Raw genomic sequence first — 22,375 nt, 5'->3', positions numbered from 1 at the left:
CCTCTCCTCTCCTCTCCTCTCCTCTCCTCTCCTCTCCTCTCCTCATAAGCACATTATAAATTTATAGCTACAGAGCCAGAAGGAATAAGCTAAATAGCCTGGCAGAATTTCTAGAATGGAAACTGACTGGACATATCAGTGAGATTTGGGGACAGTTTGGCATGATCATACGTATTCTCAAATTTTCCAAGTCCCTTGCCTCTCTAAAATTCTGTGATGCTAAATACCAGCATGTACCCTCTGCTTAATTTGAGGTTAGAATCTACAATATTCCTCTTTCAGGAAGTTCTAACAGCAACAAACATATGCTTTCGAATATGCTTCTGGATGGTTAAGAAAATGACTACTTTAGTATAATAGATGAGAATTTATCATAATTATTATTAGGGATAAGGACTAAACCTTTGATTTAATTGATTTAGGAAACTCCTAAGTGAGAAATCCCCTCTACTAATTCAGTTCAGCAGCATCTCATCTTTCTTAACTGTCTAAAACATTGAGAAGTTAAGTGGCTGCCCAGTGTTGCCTAGTCATTGTGTGTAGGGACAGTTAGGTGGCTCAGTGGATGAAGTGCTGGGTCTGGAGTGAGGAAATTGCTGTTCAGTCATTTTTCAGTCCTGTCAACTCTGTGATTCTTGGCAGAAATACTGGTGTAATTTGCCATTTCCTTCTCCAGCTTATTTTACAGATGAGGAAACTGAGACAAACATGGTTAAGTGACTTGCCCAGGGTCACACAGCTAGTAAGTGTCTGAGGCCAGAATTGAACTCAGGAAGATGAATCATGAGGATTTTATGTTGGATCCTATAGGTAACCACAGGAACTCATTGAACAGGGGAAGTGCAGGGAGATGACGTGGTCATATCTACAGTTTAGGAAACTCATTAACTCTTTGGGAGATCCCTTACTGAGTTCCCTTTACAGTCCCTTTGGCCTGGTTCCCAGAACAGTTTATATGCTCTATAGACATGAAAGTATATTTCTGTAAAGGTGTTATTTTAACCATGATGATATTGAGTAGAGATTTCACTCTCTGCTGTCCTAGGGAGATCTCTTGTATCTGTTTAGGTTTCTGCTCCTAGCCTAGTAAGAGCTGGCCTGAATCACTGGCTACTTGAATGGTAACTCCATTCAGCTCTTCAGCATCTACTAAAATCAAAATACTATTTTTTATCACCATTTAATTATCCTCAGCATTCTCCTCCCCCTTCCATGTCATGCCTGGATTCTTCTTCATTTTGTACTAGTAGAAGCATCTCTTTATATTCTCACAACCAACTTCAAGTCACTTTATACCCCTGAACTTCTGGTTTCCTGATCAATAAAATGAGAGGATTGGACTCAGGGGCCAAAGAAATACTTCCCAGCTCCCAGTTCATGATCCTTATACACACACACACACGTGTACCCACACATATATACATATACACATACATATATACACACATACAATTTCCTGTTCATAAATATTAGGTAAAATATTTATTAAAGAAATATTTGTACAATTATTAAATGCAAATTTAGAAAAATTTATTTATAAAATAGACATTTTAAAATCAAATTAAAAGGCAAATGTTTGTCTTAATCCAAATCCTGAATTCTAAAATTCACTTTGTAAAATGTTTATTCATAAGTAATCTTTCATCTTTGTTCTTGAGTTTTCAGTTGTGTCTGACTCTTTGTTGGCCCATTTGGGGTTTTCATGGCAAAGATACTAGAGTGGTTTTCTATATCCTTCTCCACATCATTTTAAAGATGAGGAAACTGGGGCAAACAGGGTTAAGTGACTTGCCCAGTGTCACATAGTTGGGAATTGTCTGAGGCCAGATTTGAACTCAAGAAGATGAGTCTTTCAAGCCCAGTGTTCTATCCACTATACCACCCAGATCTTTCATCTTAGGACTTCCTAATGCTAGCTTGGAACCACTCCCTTAAGAAAGTATCAGCTATCTCCCCAGTACTTCATGAGGTGGCCCATAGTTTTTGGAGTTTTTTTGAGAGGAAAAGAAAGAGCAGGTGCTTGGAAACCCTGGTGTGGCCTGGCATCATATAATTTTGTCCAGGCTGGTTGGGAGAGTTGGTCTAACCATGTTCAAAATATACTATTAAAATGACGTCTTTAACAGAACTGGTGAGAGAAGTCATTGGTAATGTTACCCTTATGAAGCTTTTGAAATTGGTCTATGAGAGCATTAAGCAACATGCCTGCAGTCACAAAATAAATTGGTGAAACAGATAGAAAGGGAATGAAAGATGCCAGGTTTTTCCTAAGTGCTATTATAAACTACTTGTCTATCTTAACGCCAAATAGTCAAGCCTTTCAGAAACTTTACAGTAGTATACATGCACTTAGTAATGGATTTCTATAGACTATCCTGTGGTGCAGTGAATAGAGACTCATCTTTCTGAGTTTAAATCTAGCCTCAGACACTTACTAGCTGTGTGACTCTGGGCAAGTCACTTAACTCTGTTTATCTCAGTTTCCTCATCTGTAAAATGAGCTGGAGAAGGAAATGGCAAACTACCCCAGTACCTTTGCCAAGAAAACCCCAAATGGGGTCAGGAAGAATTTACAATAGAATATCCAGGTCAGAAAGGGTCCTTCACCCAAGGGTCTTGGCAGGCAGGCACAAGAAATCAAGCTAGTGGGGATCATAAGGATGCTGGATTTCTGCAGCATGGATGGTGGGAGGAGCACTGAGTTTTGGAATCAGGGGACCTGAGTTTGAATTCTGGCTTTGTCGCCGAGTCACTTGACCCTCTTGGGCCTTGATTTCTTCTGTTAACGAAGTTGGAGTAGGTCAAGGGTTCTTAATTTTTTTCTGTGTCCTGGATCCGTCTGCTAGTTTGGTGAAGCCTATGAAACCCTTCTTGGAATAGTGTTTTTAACTGCATAAAGTAAAGTATGAAGGAAATGAATTATATTGGAAGATACTCATCAAAGTATTTAAAAAAAATAAGTTCACAGATCCAAGGTTAAGAACCTCAGGACTCTCTAGGATCCCTTCCAGCTAATAAGTCGGTGACTTTGTATCTATGATTAATGCAGGGACTTGGATGAAGAAGTTGTTGTTTGTCTTTTGTTTGCTGAGGATCAATGACATTAATTACAGGCGTAATGTCTTGATTTCCATGTGAATTGGATTCAAGTGAGGCAGAGCTACACAGGCATCAGTCTTACTCTCTTCTGGAGTCATTGAAGTTCAGTGGCAGGACAAAAGTCAGGACCACTGGTCATGGCCCAGGGACGCAGTGGATGGCCTTTGTATCTTCAATGTCTGACCAGATTCTCTGTGCTCCACAGCCCCTGCTTCAACTGCCTTCAAGGCCATTGGAACAAATTGTTCTCATCTGCCTATTCCACTGGGCAAGTAGATGAAGTGGATGAGGAGGATGAAGAGGTAGGCAGGCCCTGAATGATCTGCTAAATGATATCATTTGGAACTACCTAGAGGCAGTGAATTCATGATTTGGGAGATTCTGCATCCAAAAAGTCTGGTTTGGCTAGGAGGGATGGGGAACCTGTGGCCTTGAGACCACATGTGGCCCTCTAGTTTGGATTCAGTCAAAGGGCCCCACTTTAGGGCCTAGAGGGCCACATGTGGCCTTGAGGCTTCGGGTTCCCCATCCCCGGGCTAAGTCCTTTCCCGTCTTGTTGATAAATAGTTAATAAACACCAGCTTTTTCACCTGCATTAGTCCATTTGATCCTTGCAATAAGCCTGTGAGGTTGCTGTATGGGGTAGTAAGAGGGATGCTACAGAAGATGGGATTTCTAACCCTGTCTGTGCTCTGTCACCCTAAACAAACAATTCAGACCTTTTATGCATCCAAAATAGTGAAGGGATTAGGGGTTGGACTAGAACTTTCCAATTAGAAAATTCTCTCCCTTTAACAGATAAAGAGACTGAATTTCAAAGACTGAAGGGGCTGACCTTAGTTCATATGGCTAACAAAACCAGAAGAGTCAGGACTTTTGATTCCTAGTTAAAATCTCAGAGGAGATAATATTTGTAAAGTATATAGCATGGCACACCTAGCAGGCCTTAAATGCTTATTCCTTTGTGTTCCCTTTCTCTATCTAAGTGCTTGAACATTCCTGCTCTGTTATCTTGCCTATACTTCCTACCAAATCACTAATAAAGGGTTTGCCAGCTGGTTCCTGTGTTAATGACCAAAATGTTGTATGGGAGGCAGCCTAATGAAGATGCCCCATATGGCCTCATCTCTGGTGTCAGCCTTCCTGGGGGTCAGGACCCTTTCTGACCTGGATATTCTAAAGATGTGTGCTAATGACTAACATTTTTGCAGTACTTGAAAAATTTCAAAACCTTTTATATACATCATCTCATTTGGGCCTCATGACAATAAGGTCAGGTGGGTATTAGAGGTATTATTATTTCTTATAGACAAGGAAACTGAAACTCAAAGCTTTAAATGACTTGTCCACAGTCTCTCTCTTTCTTTCTTTCTTTCTTTCTTTCTTTCTTTCTTTCTTTCTTTCTTTCTTTCTTTCTTTCTTTCTTTCTTCTTGTTGGAGGGGGGAGGGTAGGCAATTGAGGTTAAGTGACTTGCCCAAGGTCACACAGCTAGGGTTTTTTGGTGTGTGTGTGTGTGTGTGTGTGTGTGTGTGTGTGTATGTGTGTTAAGTGTCTGAGGCCAGATTTGAACTCAGGTCCTCCTGACTCCAGGGCTGGTACTCTATTCTCTGCTCCACCTAGCCGCCCCTTGTCTTATAGCTCAAGATTGTCAGATAGACAGATAGATGAAGGCAGGATTTGAATCAGATTTTCTTTCTTCCCCCCCCCCACTTAATAATTTATTTTCCAATTACATGCAAAGATAGTTTTCAACATTCACTTTTACAAGATTTTGAGTTCCAAATTTTTTTTTCTCCCTCCCTTTCCTTCCCTCTCCCCAAGACAGCATGCAATCTGATATAGGCTATACATGTACAATCATATTAAACCTATTTCCACATTAGTCATGTTGTGAAAGAAGAATCAGGACAAAAGGGAAAAACCACAAGAAAAAAACAACAACAAAAAGGAGTAAATAGGATGCTTTGATCTGCATTCAGACTTCATAGTTCTAACTCTGGATGTGGATAGCATTTTCTATCTTGAGAATTCTGTTGGAATTGTCTTAGGTCTTTGCATTGCTGAGAAGAGCTAAGTCTACCAAAGTTGGTCATCAAACAGTGTTGCTGTTAACTGTGTACAGTGTTGTCCTGTGAACCAGGTTTTCTTCAATCCAGGTCAGCACTCTCTCCAGGAGAGAGAACTAAACTATTATTCCCCGAGAAAAGCAATGTAGGATGGCTTTTGAGATAACATTTGAAAAATGAAAGTAGGAAGAAATTGTTCATGTCAAAGCTGCTATTTTTGCTAATTTTTCATCATCAGTTTGGGATAACTGGACAAATTTTGTGATATGAATGTGATGGGATACGATTCATCTAGCCTCCCCTCTGTTGACCAGACATCCTGTGTAAAGCTTATTTGCACGTGGTTATTTGCCTGTTGTCACTCTTGTTAGATTACAGGTTCCTGGAGAGCAAAGACTGTCTTTTGCCTTTCTTTGTAATCTCAGTGCTTAGCACAGGGCTTGGTACACAGTTGGTGTTTAATAAATGTCAACTGACTGCCAGCTGAAAGAAATGAGGAGATAGATGACTTCAAAGAGAAGTGGAAAGACTTGTTTCAACTCATTCATAGTGGAGTGGAACTAAAAAAATAATTTCTACTATAATGACAATGTTATGAAAATGAACAATTTTAATGACTTTATAAAATTGATGAAGAACGAAATAAGCAGAACCAAGAGAATAATTTCTACAATAAAATGGGTAGCACTGGGTAGAATAAATAGCTTTGAAAGCTGTAAGAACTCTGATCAACATGGTGACAATCCGAGATTTCAGAGAACCACTGAAGGAACTTGAGGAAGAAGGATGAATTATAATCTTTTGAACATGACCAATGAGGGAATTTGTTTTTCCTTGGCTCTGCATATTAGTTATAAGAAATTTATTTTTTTCTTTTCCTATTGGAGTGGAGGTGGAAGAAAAAATAAATTTCCCTCTTAAAAGAAAAAAAAAAGAAACACGCACACAAATTTTAGTGTGCTAAGGAAGAAGCCATAGTTAGTTTACAAGACTAAAAGTTTCTCAGACTTTCTTGATATGCCATAGAATTTGGCCAAAAATGAGTGACATTTTTTCCCCCTTTATTTCTCCTCACCTATTCTGTGTTTCAAAGGTTTGGGTGCCTAAAACAGACTAGGTGCCTCAGTTGGATAGAGCACCAGGTCTGGAGTCAGGAAGGCTCCTGTTCATGAATTAAAATCTGATCCCAGCCACTTACTAGCTATGTGACCTTGGTCAAATCACTTAATACTGTTTGCCTCGGTCTCCTCATCTGTAAAATGAGCTGGAGAAGGAAACAGCAAACCACTCCAGTATCTTTATCAAGAAAACACCAAATGAGGTCACAAAGAGTTGGATATAACTAAAATGACTAAACAACAAAAAATCTTTATGTTAAGAGTGAGGGTGTGGTATGGAGATCTGTGGTGATAAGAATGGAATAATGATCTGATGAATGTTTTTAAAATTGTTGTTGTATAGCAAGGGAGAAAGAGACACAACTTTGAGTCTTCTATTGAACAAATGGTCCCTCAATGGCATATAGCCCACAACTCAAAAGTTCATCATTAAAGTGATAGCTTGGAACTCATTGAATACCTCTTTTGTTTTTTTGTCTTTGAAGGTTTCAACATCTGTACAAGTGGGAGTGCCACCTCCTGTGAAGAATGTCTGCTCATCAACCCAGAATGTGCTTGGTGTTCCAAAGAGGTATGAGTGGGAGGAGGGTTGAGGGTTGTTGTTAATAACCAGAGTTAACATTTATGTAGTGTTGTAAGGTTTACAAAGCACTTTACATATGTAACACACCACAACCCTGGAAAGTGAGTGCTATTGTTACTCATTTTACAGATGAGGAAACTGAGGCAGACAGAGGTAAAGTGACTTGCTCAGGGTCACATGACTAGTAAGGATCCAAGGCTGGATTTGAACTGAGGTCTTCCTGAATCCAAACTTAATCTTTTTTACTTCACCTAAGGTTGCTTGATTAGAGATTATCAACTCCTCCTTTACTCCTATCTCAGTCCCAATACATAGCAGGTTTTTGTGCAAATCTTTAATCTGATCACTCTCAAGTTAGAGACCAAGGAAGTACTGCTGTTTTATGAAACCTTTTAAGGGTCATTTTTGGTTACTGTTTGGTTGTATTGTTTTTTACTTTTAGGAATGTGCTTTCATTTCACTTTGATTTAATAACATAAGGTCAAAACCCTTTGCTGAACCCATAGACAGAGACTAGCAACTTTGAATTGGTGGGATTACCAACTTGGCACATAACATTTTTGTATCTGTATGTGGAATGCTGGGGAACGTTAGTAATAGTTATGTTGACTTTTTATCAGAGTACAAACATTATAAATTGGCTCTTACTGTCTTTAAATTTTAAGCAGCTGCTATTTCTCAAAATTCTAAAAGTTGTCCATTAGTATATTTACATGATAGTGGACTTAAAATTGTCTGAACCTAGCAACTTAATCAGGAAATGCATAATACCCAAGCTCAACTTCTCTATCAAATTTACTCTCTCTCTCTCCCTCAATGGCTTGGTGTCAGGAAGACCTAGGTTTGAATCCTTCCTTAAAAACTTACAATTTGTGAGATTCTGGCAAATCACTTAACCTATCTGGGCTTCACTCTTCTCATTTGTAATATGAAAAGATTCTTTACACAGATAAAATTAATGCAGATAGGATCACAAGAAACTTAATAGAATAGGAAAAAAATTTTTCATCATTATCACTGATAATATCATATACTATCCAAACATATGTAACTATTATATGTGTACATCTGCTTGTATATACACATGTATACATGCATGTTTATATATAGAAATATATACACACATATATTCAGATATATGGATCCAAGAGATATATCAAAGAATATGCACAATTTTCAAAGGAATGGCAAAATAACAATGTCCTTTTGAAAACGTCCTCCAGATCACTAATAATAAGAGTAACAGAAATTTGAAAAGATATATATTTATTTTGACTCACACCCTGCATGCAGTTTTACAAAGATGGCAAAAAAAAAAAAAAAGAAAAGAAGAGAAAAAAGAAAACAGTTAATGTTGAAGGAGTTGTGAGAAGACTAATATATCATTGGTGGAATTGTGAGTGGCTGATTATTCTGGATAAATTTATAATTATGCATGAAAACTGGCCAAATTCTTCCTTTTCTTTGATTCATCCACTTTAAGAAACTTTTATATCTCAGAGCGGTCAAAGACACAAAGTATATATGTACATTATTTACAGTAGACCTTTCTGTGGTAGTTAAGAACTAGAAATAAGGTAGATACTCATCCATTGTGGTAGGTAAGTAGGTAACATAGTCGTGATCCTCGAGTCAGGAAGATATGAATTCCATTTCAACCTCTGATACTTACTATCAATGTGATTCCAGGCAAGTCACTTAACTACCCTGTGCCTCAGTTTCTTCCAACTATAAATGTAGATAACAGTAGCATCTACCTTAGAGGGTTGTTCTGAGGTAATATTTGAGAAGTGCTTTGCAAACCTTACAGCTTTATATAAATGCTAGTTATTAACATTATTATATGAATAAAGTGGAACATCATGGTGCTGTAAGAGGTGAAGAGTATATATCGTACTATGTTTACAGATAATGTAAATTTACAAGCATGGATGATAGGAAATGATAAGCATGATGCTCTCGGAAAAATCTGAAAAGACTTGCGTGGGCTGACACAAAGTAAAATGTGCTGTGTACAAAGTAACAGCGATATCATAAGATGGTCATTGTGAATGACTTAGATATTCTCAGCAATACAATGATTCAAGACAACTCTGAAGGACTTAACGATGAAAAATGCTATCCATCCCCAGAAAAAGAATCAACGGTGTCTCAATTCAGATTGAAGCATACTTCTCCCCGCCACTTTCTTTATTTTCCTTGAGCTTCTTTTTGTCTGTATTTTCTTTCACAACATGACTGTTATGGGTATGTTTTGCATGACTACACATGTATAACCTATATTGAATTGCTTGCCTTCTCAATGAAGTGGGCTGAGGAAGGAGGGAGAGAACTTGGATCTCAAAGTTTTAAAAAGCAAATGTTAATAATTGCCTTTGAATGTAACTGGGGGAAAAGAAAATGTTCAATAGAAACAAAGAGCATGAGGAATTTAGAGAATCGTGGGGTAATCTCTGTGAGCTAATACAGAGTGAATCAATCAAAACAGAAGAGAAATAGGTACAATGACTGCAACTATATAACTAAAAATATCCCTGAAAGGAAGTGTAGCAGCAAGCACCCCGGCGTCCCCAGGGTGCCTGCTCACACAGGTTCTTGGATCTGCTTTGTTAAAGGAAAGCAACTCAAAATGGGTTAACAAGCTTACTTTAATCAGTCAGACATATATCGTTTACCTTGTTCAGGGGAAAAAGGTCAGCACCCCGAACTTCAAAGTATACAGGCAGAATTATCAAGACAGAAACAGATCAAGTAGACAGATTTCCAAACTGTCCAACCATTACATCCATAACAAATCAGCATCTGGGTTTTTCAAAGCCGGGGGACTCTCAACAACGGCTTCCCAGAATTCAGATCAAATCACAGAACACTTCTCAAAATGAGTCCCAAAACAAAGCTACACATCAGGGCTTATCTAGCCTTCTCCTGGCTCAGAGAATGTAACAACCTTATTGACCCACTGGCCAATCAAAAAGTATCTACTGAAAAACAAGCCTCCCTCCCCAGGCTTCAGGTGCATTTTAGCCTAGGGGCAGGGAAAATCTTCCAAATTTGCATTCCCATTACAGGAAGTCAAACTGAGAAAGTAAAAACCAATAGTGGTCCATTAGAACAGATAATGAAACATCCTGTCCCTTTTTTTCCACAGAGACATGGAGAACTATGAGATGAGGAAACTGCATATATTGTCAGATGGGTCGATGGTATCAGTTGTTTTTGCTTTGTTTTTCTTTGTTACAGAAGAGGTTTCAACTTTGGTGGTGGTGGAGGGGGAGCGTATACCTAGTAATAATGTAATAACAATGAATCATTAAAATCTATTTTAAAAGTAAAATAATAAATTATTATGACAAAAGAGGATTAGACTGTGGCCCATTACGTCCGTTCAACTTGAAAGTTATGATCTTATGAGGGTATGTGACATGAACTTCCTGAATGTTCTTTATTCCTCAAAACTTCTCAGTATCATTACCCTTTGTTTCTTCCTACTAGTCATTCAGTGTGCATTTATTAAGTACTCTACTTTGTGCCCAGAACTGTACAAGGTTGGGAATACAAAAGAAGGCAAAACCCAGTCCCTGATATTAAGGAACTCACCATCTGAGAGATAACATGAAAACCACTACATACAAATTCTATTAACAGGACAAATAGGAGATAATCAACAGAGAGAAGACTAACATTAAGGGGAATCAGGAAAAGCTTCTTGTAGAAGGAAGGACCTTAGCTGGGATTTAAAGGTGGTCAAGGAAGCCAGAAGATGGAGATGAAGAGGGAGAAAATTGCAGCCATGGTGGACCTCCAGTTAGAGTGCCCAGAATCTGGAGATTGAGTATTTAGGCCAGTACTTCTGGATCACAGAGAATCTAGGGGTGCATAGAGTGTAAAAACACTGGAAAGGTAGGAGAGGGGCTGGTTGTGGATTTTATATTTGATCCTGCCTCTGTTAATCCCCGAGTTTGTTGAATAGTATAATGGGGTTGGGAGGGTGGGCAGTCACATGGTCAGAGCTGATCACAGAACTATCTGCATTCCTTACTAAAACTAATCCTTATACTTTTACCCCTAATCCAATTCCCTCCTTTTTCCTCCTGGACATTGCTCCAGTAATCATTCTATCTTTCTCCTGTTTCTTCAGTCTCTCCCAAGTCACTGATTGCTTCCAGGCTTCCTCTAAACTTTTCAGTTCCCCCTAATCCTTTTTATCAGAGTACAAACCATGACCCTTATATCCTAACTAGCTACTCTACCATCTTTCCCAATGCCTCCATTTCCTCAATATCCTGTCTTCTTCCACAATCCTTTGAAATCTAACTTTTATTCTTCCCACTACTCTACTGAAAGTGGAATCTCAAAGGTCACCAATAGCTTTCCAATCACTAAATTCCACATCCTTTTTTCATTTCTCCTTGACCTCTGCAGCTTTAGACAATGTTATCCAATACCTTCTTCTTGTCCTGTGACTTTAGAGGCACCATATTTTCTATATTCTTTTCCTCTTTCTCCAACCTGTCTTATGATGTCTCTTCCAGTGTTGCTTTTTTCCTGACTCCTTCATGTGGATGTTTCCCAAGACTCTATCCTTGGCATTCTTCTCCTTCTGTGCTCTGTAAATCTGCTTAATTCTTATGACTTCAACTACTACTTCTATGCAGATGACTGCAATATCTGTTGTTCTAATCTCATGCTTTCTTATGAGCTTTAGACTAGCATCTCTGTCTAAATGTCCTGTAGGTACCTTATATCAAACAGGTTTGTACCAAATTTATCTTTCCTATAAACCTGATTCTCCTGACTTCACTATTTTTGTGTATGGTATTACCATTCATCTACTCAGGAGAACACATATTGCAACTTTTGGGACTGATGCTTCCCTCTTCCTTATCTTTCATACTTAGTCAGTTACTAAGACCTGTCTATTTCATCTCTTGAAGATTTCTCATGTATTTCTCCTCTTTCACATACCCACTACTACCATCCTAATACAAAAGTCCTCATTACTTAGGGTCATGTTTAACTCTTTCTCCTCACCTTTAATACTCAGTTGGTTGTGAATTGCTGTCAATTCTATCTCATTATTTCTCACATCTGTCCCCTCCTTCCTGTACCCATTGCTATCGCTTAATTATAGGCCCTTATTAGCACTTAAGATAGTTTCCTTCCTGCTTCCACTCTCTTCTTCCAATCTATCCTTCTTGCTACTATTAGAATATCCTTTCTTATGTGAACATATCTACTGCTGTTATGTACATGTCAAAAATTTTCAGTGGCTACTTATTGCATACCAAAGAAAATTCAAATTATTTTGGCATTCAAAGCTCTTCCCAATCTAGAGTCATCCTACCTTTCTAGCCTTCTTGTATTAGTCTGTTACTTATTTTATGCTTCAGCTGCATCTGGAATCTTATCTGTTCTCTAAATAAGCTCCCTGTCTCTGCTCTGATTGTTTCTGTGCCTGGAGGAATGCCTCCCCCACTCCCTTTGTTGAATGCCTGTCCATCCTTTAAAGCAAAAATCAAATCTTTACTTCTCCAGGAATGCTTCTCTGAACTCTACAATTCTTAATAACCTTTTACAGGACTTTTCTAGCATCTTGTTTTGTAACTCTTTCATGCACTTTTGTGTGTGTGTGTGTGTGTGTGTGTGTGTGTGTGTTTTTGGAGGAGGGAAGGCAGGGCATTTGGGGTTAAATGACTTGCCCAAGGCCACTTGACTAGTAAGTGTGAAGTGTCTGAGGTCATATTTGAACTCAGGTCCTCCTGACTCCAGGGTTGGTGCTCTATTCACTGTGTCACCTAGCTGCCCCCATGTGCTTATTTTTTGATTATATTTCAGAGTGTCTTGGTCTACTACTAAATTATAATATCCATCATTAGGGTCTTATCTAAACCTTGTGTTTCTTCAGCATCTAGTTGAGTGGTCTGTATTCTGTAAGTGTTTAATAAATATTTGCTGAAGGAATGAATACTTATCTGTTTCAACTGCAGGGTTTATGAAGATATGGTTTGATAGCCACACTTTCGAGCCTACTCTCTAGGGAAATACAGGAGAAGAAAAATACATGTGATTGTTCAGTTTTTTAAAAAGGAACCAAATAGGGGCAGCTAGATGGCACAGTGAATAGAGCACCAGCCCCGGAGTCAGGAGGACCTGAGTTCAAATCCGGCCTCAGACACTTAACACAAAACTAGCCATGTGACCTTGGGCAAGTCATTTAACCCCAATTGCCCTACCTTACCCCCTCCAAAGAAAAAAGCAAAAAAAAAGGGGGGGGGAACTGAATAAAATATAAGCATTAGTTAGAAAAGAATGGAAAGGAATGATTTAAATAGTAACTCCCACAAATCCTTAAAATGACTTAACCTATTGGAAGCCCATGAAAATTTGTGCCAAGGATCAAAAAAAACCAGCCACTCCCACAGTCTCACAGACAGCTCTGGGAAGTTAGGAGCCCCACCTTTAGTTTCTGCACTTTTTTGCCGATGAAGGAGTGGAGGTTCTTGGAAGTTCAATGACTTACCCAAGGACGTACAACTAGTGAGTTATAGGGACAGGGAGAGGAGTGGAAAAAAGCCTCTAAGAAGGCCCAGTTAAAAGGAACCATGACTTAATTTTCCAAATCTGTTGGTTAGGAAGGAACATTTTTTTGTTGTTAAAGAACGCTTTAGGAAGTTTAAATTTCCACCTTGTTATCCAGATTTTTTTTTTTTTTGAAAACACTTTCCCTTTTGAAACAGTTTCACTTTGAAAAGTAGTATCAGGTCCTTTGAATTACTGTGTCCAAGACTTGGAACTCAAGTTTAATGAACTGAAAGAGATTAAACAAATCCAATGTGTTTTGCTTAATACCCAGCAAGAAGATGAAAGGGTCACTTTATGTGTTTTAACAGTCTGGGAGTAGAATATAGCGGAGTAAGCATATTCAAGGAACACAGTTCTCCGTTGGGTATTGGGTCCACTCTTTCAAGGGGCATACTGAATTTTGCTGAACCAGACTTCAGTAAAAGTGGCAGCTTTTAGCCTGTATGTATTTTTAGTAAGAAGGGAATGGAAGGGGAAAAGGGGAAAGGGATAGCATTTATATAGCTCCTACTATGTGCTATACTAAGTAATTTCTAAACATCTCATTTGCTCCTCACAACAACCCTTCCAGGGAGGTGCTGTTATTTTATAATTGAAGAAACTGAAGCAAGTAGAAGTTAAATTACTTGCCCAGGGTCACATAGCTAGTAACTGTTTGAGGCTGGATTTGAACTCAGGTCTTCTTGACTCCAGGTCTAGTCCTCTATGTATCACATCACCTAGCTCCCTCCAGATAAGAGAAATTTGGAACTGCTGTACTTCCTCTTCCTTTGACTTTCTTTCCTCCAAGCTACAGTTGATGTCATTGGTCCCCTTAGAGAACGAAGGATAAACAATAGCAATCCTGTTCCTTTTGAAATTTGTGTTTTACCTTGTGGTTCCCCCCATCTTTTGTAATGAGAAAATGATTTGTTAAATATATCAGGTATCATTGGATTGTCAGTATTCAGCATGCATTAAATAAAATCCAATGAACATTTATTTAATGCCTTTTATTTTTAAAGAGGCCTCTAGGTGGTGTGATGTACTGAGCACTAGGCCTGGGGTCAGGAAGACTTATCTTCCTGAGTTCAAATTCTTCCTCAGATACTTAACTGTGTGACCCTGGGTAAGTCACTTAACCCTATTTGCCTCAGTTTCTCATCTGTAAAATGAATTGGAGAAGGAAATGACAAACCACTCTAGTATCTCTGCCAGGAAAGCCCCAAGTGGGGTTACAAAGAGATGGACACAATTGAAATGGATGAGCAACATTATAACCTTCACATAGAGGCAAAATGGCATAGTGCATAGAGAGGGCACCTTGGTGGCAGGAAGACTTAGGTTTAAGATAGGCCTCTGACAGCTATTGACAAGTCATTTAACCTGTCATTGCCCTAGGCAGCTCTCTAAGAGGATACATTTCTGAGGAGCTGCTACTTTGCATTGATAGATGGAGTTTCCACACTGGGAGTTCACCACTGCTGAAACTACAGATCCAGATACCATCCCCATCCTTCTCCTCTGCACCTCCCCCCCCAAGTTCAGTCTCCACCAAAATTTTCTTTTGATCTCAATGGTGGTGCCATTAGAGCTTTTGGTTCTGGTAGAACTAAATCTTGAATGGCTTTAGGCATAGAGGACTATCTTTGTCGAATCACAAAATTAAAGAATTTGAGAGTTGGAAAAGACTGCAATGGCCATTAAATCCAACCCACTGATGATGGTGTGCGTCCATATTATGATATAATTGACAGCTACCCTCTATCTGAAGACCTCAAAAAGGTAGTCTCTGAACCTCAGTTTTTTCCATCTATAAAATGGGGATAAAAATACCTGCCCTATAGAGTTTATTTGAAAATCAGATGAGATCATGTATGTCTAAGGGTTTTAGAACCTGCAAAAATCCTTTACTAGCATATGGTATTGTGGTTCCTGAATTGTAACACAAAAGAAATTAAGAAGTAGTATCAGGGGCCACTAAACCATACCTAAGGATCCCTGTGGGCCATATTGACTTAGAAAACCACATATTAACATTATCTGGGCTCCACTGTAGTTTTTTTTTTAATTTTGTTAATGATTCCCTGATTAAATTTTGACCTGGTGGAGCTGTATTTTGGGGTCAGGTATTTGACACCTCTGCTATAAAGAATTCAGTATGGATTGGGAATTGGAGTCTATTGGACTTGGGTTCTAAATCCACATCTGATACTTTCTAGTGGTGTGACTTTGGGCAAGTCAACTTAATTTCTTTGGGTCTCAGTTTACTCATCTGTAAAATAATGGATTAAATTCGAAGACCTCTAAAGTCATTCCAGCTCTACGTATATCCTCCTGTGGTCCTATCTTCAACACAAACAGCACACACCTAAGTTCTTTTGTTATAGAGAGCATATATCATATGAATCATAACCTGAAAAAGGCTGGATTATGTTACATAGTTGTAACCACATCAACAAAGCATCACCTTTGTGACCTGCTGGTGCACAGAAGTAGCTTCTTCACCCAAAACTCTGGGGTAGTGGGTTGTATTTGTGATAAGCCAATTTTTCCTATAATCCTTTTCTGCATATGCATTCATATACAGAAATACATTGTTAGATATGTAGGATAAGGTAGCTGTTGAATGGTTTTATTTACAGGACAATCCCTTGCTTGGCTATAACTTGCTAGAAAGGAATGAAATGCCTGACCCTGACTGAGTATTTTTTTAGGGTGCTAGAATGGGCAGGGGGTCTAGAATGGGAGATTACAAATGCTCAGAATATTCGTGTTTGTAAATCAAGGAACAATTTGGTCAAATTAATTTATGCCATGGCTTATTAGAGTGTATTAATTGAAATGCCCATTTGAATCTGATTGTCTTAAGCTCTGAATTTTCTAGTACCTACCCAGTTTGCATAAATGTTCATAACGGCTCCTGATTCGCTTCAGTTAAATAGCTCAGCCAAAAAGCATTAGCCCCTTAGACCTTGATTTATACCTAGAAAGGCCCTTAGAGCACATTTTGTCCAACCCCTCTCTTTTTACAGATCAGGAAACTGAGGCCCAGAAAGATTAAATGACTTACCCAGGATGATAGTGCTACTAAGTGTCAGAGACCAGGTCTTTCCAGGCTTCAAATCTTTTACTTTACCCATTACTCCAAGCAATTTCTCATAAAGTCTCCTATACCTGGAAGGGGTGGTAGAGATCATCTAATTGAAAATTTTTATTTTGCAGGTGAATAAACCAAGGCCCTAGAGAGGTTAAGCAAATTTCACAGAATCCCACAGCTAGCATGTGACAGAGACAGGAGTAGAAGAGCCCAGGTCTCTCTTCTCCCTGACCCTTAGCTTTTTCCACCTGACCATGTTATTAACTCTGAATACCAGTTAAACCAAGTCATATGATTAAAGTTTGTTGGGTTTAATGATGAGGGAAAGACAGAGGAAGTTGCTAGTTTAATTTTTAACATTTTTGGGACTCTTAATGGACGACATTAGCCCACTTCTTTATTTAGCCCATTACAAAGTAGCGAGCGCAACATGTATGTCTATTACAATGTCCAATGGGATAATATTTGTAAAATACTTAGCACGGTGCCAGTCGCATAGTAGGTGCTTAAAAATGTTTGTTCCCTTGTTTATAGGTTTGAAAATGAAGCATAACTTCTAACTTCTTCAGTAAAAACCTAATGAAAGGGGTGGCCAGGTAGCACAGTGAGTAAGAGCACCGGCTCCAGTGTCAGGATGACCTGGGGATCTAATCCCAGGCTCAGACACTTAGCACCCACCCAGAAGTAACTGGCCATGTAACCTTGAGCAAGTTACTTAACCCCAATTGCTTAGGGGCGGCCAGATGGCTCAGCAGGTAAGAGCACCAGCTCCAGTGTCGGAATGATCTGGGGATCAAATCCGGGCTCAGATACTTAGCACCACACCCAGAAATAACTGGCCGTGTAACCTCGAACAAGTCACTTAACCCTGATTGCTTTATAAAAAAAACCTAATGAAAGGCTGAAAGATGAGAGTTTAGCTTTTTGAAAGTGGACTCCCCTTCCTCCTGTAAAATGATATCTAATCCTTCCCTGCCCCGCCCCAGTATAGGAAATGAGGGATTTTTGAACTTGAGAAGTAGGAAAAGAGATGATTTTACTGATTCTTAAAAAATTTACTAGGATAGAGAGGTAAAATGTTTTTGTAACATTCTTTAAATTTACCATTGAGAAAAATTTGAAGGATTAAAAATAGCAATCTTAGTAAATTAATTTGATGATTGCTTTTAAAGATTTTAACTCTTTCTTTCCTTCTTCCTTTCTGTCTTTTTATTTTCCCTTCTTCCCTCCCTTCCTCTCCCTTTTCTCTTTGTTTTTTGGAGGGGGAAGGCAAGGCAATTGGGGTTAAGTGACTTGCCCAAGGTCACACAACTAGTAAATATGTCAAATGTCTGAGGCTGGATTTGAATTCAGTTCCTCCTGACTCTAGGATCTGTGCTCTATTCACTGCCACTAGCTGCCCCCCCCCCTTTTCTCTTTATGTCTTTCTCTTAATTTCTGCTTCCTTCCTTCCTGCCTGCCTGCTTTCCTTCCTTCCTTCCTCCCTCCCTTCCTCTCTTCTTTCCTTCCTTCCTTCCTTCCTTCCTTCCTTCCTTCCTTCCTTCCTTTCTTCTTTCCTTCCCTTCCCTCCTTTCCCTTCTTCCTTCCTTCCTCTCTTTTTCTCTCTCATAAAGCAGAACTGCCCTGTGTGACCTTGGACAAAGCACTTTGTCTTTCTGAGCCTCAGTTCCCTCAGCTCTAAAATGAAAATTTTATATTGGATGGTTTCTGAGATTATTTCAAGTTTGGAATCAATGGAAATTTCCCTTACGTTAGGTTATACCTGATCATTTTCCAGCTCCCATAAGTCAATAGCCTTTGGCAAAACAGTTCCTCACCATTAATTTGAACTATTTCAACTTCAGAGCTTAGCAGTAGTTCTAGGGCTCACAGATTTCCAGTTGTTCAACTTCTGCTGGTTTCCATTTTCAGAGAGGCTGAGGGGAGGAGGAATAAAGACTGTAATAATTATTGTATTAGATGAGGCAAGAAGAGATGTGCTGGTAAATGTCCAAAAATTGTCTCTACAGAAAAAAAAAGTGCATGCAGGACAAACTTTTAAATTTCATTTGTGTTGGTAACATTTTCCCCATCACTTCCTTTAGTTTAGACAACCAACAAATACTATATCAAGCTCAGATTGATAGTGTTTGCCGATTTTGGAAGTGTAAGTGCTCACATTGCAAACTTACCCATCTTGAAGGTAGGAATTACCCCCAGTAGCTCCTGGGTGGGGGCTTCACTTTGAGTGAATTCACCCTAGGATCCTGGAAAAGATGTTCTGAGCTGGAAGACTTAAATTGGTTTATAAACTTCTTCCTGGGAGTTAGTATGTGAACAGCTTAGGATACAGTACTCTAGGATCCCCAGTCATTCTTAAAACCTGGGGGAATGGTATGTGAACAGTGCCATTTTCTTTGTCATCAAATTGTGTTGTTATGATTTTCAGTTGTGTCCAACTATTCATGACCCCATTTGGGGTTTTCATGGCAAAGATACTGGACTGGTTTGCTATTTCCTTCTCCAGTTCATTTTACAGATGAGGAAACTGAAGTGAACAGGGTAAAGTGACTTGCCCAGGGTCACACAGCTAGGTCTGTCTGAGGTCAGAATTGAACTCAGGAAAATGGGTCTTTCTGACTCCAGGTCTGATACTCTATCCACTGTACCACCTAGCTGCCCTCTGGGTAAGTTTTTAACCTGTGAGTGCTGGAGGCAGGTCTTTCAGAATCAATGTTGCAAAGGAGATGACCTGCAAAGGTAGAGGAAATTATCCTCTGAGATCTCCCTAAAAATTATGTAAGTCTAATACCTATCTTTCATATATATTACTTTTTTAAAAATCTTATTTTCTTGGTATCTTTTGTTTATGGACATGGTTGCATAGCACCTTCCCTGTGAATGTATTTTTATCCCTATTGTTTAAATGAGAAAAACCAGTGTAGAGAAATTAGTAATATCGTGTTAGCCAGGTGGCCAGTAGAGGTTGGAGCTGGCTCTCCAGCCCTAGGCTTCTGCCTCCCAAGTCCCTGCACGGCAATGCCCCGGGAATTGTGGTGAGGTGGTGTCTCCATGCAGACTGACTTGCCAAGTGACAAAAGTGGATGAGTAACTATTTTGGGGGAGTTTTCTATTCTTGGATCCTGTTGGGCTACACCTGTTTTGGGTCTCCCACCCTGCCTTGGGGCTCTTTCTAAACCTTTAAACAAAGCTGCCTGCCAGCTGTGTCTGTTAGCTTTGTAGTGATCAACTGCACTGGGTGTTGCCTAGTAGGACAAAACTGAAAAACTATTTGACATCTTTCTGGTGGGTTGATTTTTCCCTGGGGGACAAGGGGCTAAAAAGCTGATCCCAGAGGAGCAGCCGAGTTGGCCCACTGGAACTGGCCAGCTGGGTCCCCACTGGGACAACTCAGATTATTCACAAGTCACAGTTTGTCCTTCATTCATAGAGAGGACCATGACATCAGAAAGATAATGCCTGGACTTGGAATTGAATTGAATTTAAGTGAGGGAGGACTGTTCAAAGTCACCAGCCTTACTTTCCCCTTCAGAGTCATTTGGGTCCAGTGACCAGATAGATATAGATCAGGGCAACTAGAGATGGCCCAGGATGCAGTGGGGGACCTTGACCATCATTTAATAAGAAGGGTGACCAACAAGTATTTATTAAGCACCTACTGTTTGCCAGGCAGGCACTGAGCCATGGGGATACAAAAAGGCAAAAAAACAGTCCCTGCTCTCAAGGAGCTCACAGTCTGGTAAGCTGCATGACAGTATGTGATCAATAACAAACAAACAAAATAGATGCAAGGTTAATTGAAGATAATCCAGAGAGGGAAGGCACTAGCTTTAAGGGGGAGCAGGAAAGGCTTCTCATTGAAGGTAAGATTTTAGAATTTTAGATGGGACTTGAGGAAAGCAAGAAAATCCAGGAGATGCTACTGAGGAGGGAGAGATTCCAGGTGCAACAGCCAGTGAAAGAAAGTGCCTGGAGATGGGAGATGACACTTTGAGGAGGCCAATGCCACTGGATGACTGAGTGGAAGAGAAAGGGGGAGATGGAAGGAGACTGGAAAGATAGGAAGGGCCAGGTTCTGAAGGGCTCCAACATTTTATAAAGGACATTGATACACTGGAAAAGAGTCCAGAGAAGGGATAAGCAGAATGGCATCCATGTACTAGGAGGATCAGTTGACAGAACTTGGGATGTTTTGTTTGGAGAAGAGAGGTCTGGAGAATATCAGGGCTGTGATTCTGTCCACTTCCCAGGTCCTCCCAGGATTTTTAGTCTTTCTGCTCCAGCCAGAATCAGATAAATTTGTGGCCTCCCTCATAGATGTTAATTTGACTGTGGCCCCTATCTACCAAAACAGTTTTAGAAATAAAGGTAAAGTTCCAGAGGTCAAGGCAAGGATTCAGCATCTAAAAGGTCAGGCACAGCAACATGTTTGTGTCAGGCTTCTGATCCAAGGCAGGGAATATTTATTTTCAGCCCTTTTTAAAAAAATGCTTCTGGGTGGTAATGGTCTGAACTCATAGGCATAGGGTCAAGGTTATTTCTCTAGCTTTGACTCCATACATAGACCCATTGCTTCCTCAAACTCCTGATAATTACCTGATAATTTTAAAATCTTGCCTGAGCACCTGGGCTCCTAGTCCTGGTCCCACATAATAATCATTGTCCTCTTGTTGGCCATTCATATTATAGTATGACACTAAAAAACCTCAGTTACCATCTTGGTACCAGGGAGAGTGTTGAACCTGAGTTCAAATCCTAGACTTTGGTCGAGTCACTTAATTACTCTGGGCCTTAATTACTCCCCATATGTAAAAAAGGGGATTAGACTCAGTGACATCTCAGGTGCCTTCAGATTCTACCTATGTGATCCTTCAAGGTGCACTGGAAGGGATGCCTGATTCTTGAAGTCTTTAATTTCCCTGCTCTTCTCCTTCCTTGGTGTCTTTTGGAATCCAGATTGTTCTTTAAGAGTGGCTTGTATAGGGGCAGCTAGGTGGTGAAGTGAATAGAGCACTGATCCTGAAGTCAGGAGGACCTATGTTCAAATATGACCTCAGACACTTAACACTTACTAGCCATGTGACCTTGGGCAAGTCACTTAACCCCAATTGCCCTACCCCCCCCCCAAAAAAAAAGACAAAAAAAAAAGAATGACTTGTATCACTTCTAAGTTGATGCCTTTCCTGTTAGTGCTATCTGCATCTCTCCCCCAAGTTTGTATGTATTATGTATTTACTTATCTATGTACACGCTGCCTGCTCCTGCACCTTTTAGAATCAAGCTCCTTGAATATAGGGACTGTTGTCTTTTTCATGTTGTTTTTATATTCCCAACATCTAGCACAGTGCTTGGTACACAGAAGATGCCCAATAAATGCTATTTAATTGAACTGAATTGACTTGAACTCTAGCCAGCATACATCTGTCTGAATTCTGATCATTTGTAACATTATTTAAAATCTTTTAATGAACAAAATACTTTACTGGTCATCCTTCCCCCTAAATGTTAAAAAAAGAAAAATAAAACCCTTGAAAAATATGTATAACTAAGCAAAACAAATTCCCAAATTGGCTATATATAGTGTATATAATTAATATCTAATTGTATACCATAATGTGATTTATACATAAAAATATATATGGCTATATATTTGCTTTTGTGTTATATAAAAACTCCTTCTCTCTCTTTCCTTTCTCTGTCTCTCTGTCTCTCTCTGTCTCTCTCTGTCTCTCTCTGTCTCTCTCTGTCTCTCTCTGTCTCTCTCTGTCTCTGTCTCTCTCTGTCTCTGTCTCTGTCTCTCTCTCTGTCTCTGTCTCTGTCTCTCTCTCTCTCTCTCTCTCTCTCTCT

General features: G+C 39.5%; 1 protein-coding gene across 1 annotated transcript in view; it reads left to right on the top strand.

Annotated features, from left to right (window-relative positions):
• ITGB5 (integrin subunit beta 5) overlaps positions 1-22,375 on the top strand; it is a 205,288-nt gene that overhangs the window by 12,163 nt on the left and 170,750 nt on the right. The window contains exon 2 of the mRNA XM_069064969.1: positions 6,770-6,855. Coding sequence (XP_068921070.1) covers positions 6,770-6,855 — 86 coding nt within the window. The remainder of the gene's footprint in view (positions 1-6,769; positions 6,856-22,375) is intronic.

The sequence above is a fragment of the Petaurus breviceps genome, unplaced genomic scaffold (assembly GCF_028583685.1).
Source record: "Petaurus breviceps papuanus isolate PSGF00001 unplaced genomic scaffold, PetGlider_PUasm1.0 90654, whole genome shotgun sequence".
Taxonomy (NCBI): Eukaryota; Metazoa; Chordata; class Mammalia; order Diprotodontia; family Petauridae; genus Petaurus; species Petaurus breviceps.
The sequence above is the reverse complement of the archived record's forward strand: the minus strand, read 5'-3'. Positions and strand labels throughout refer to the sequence as shown.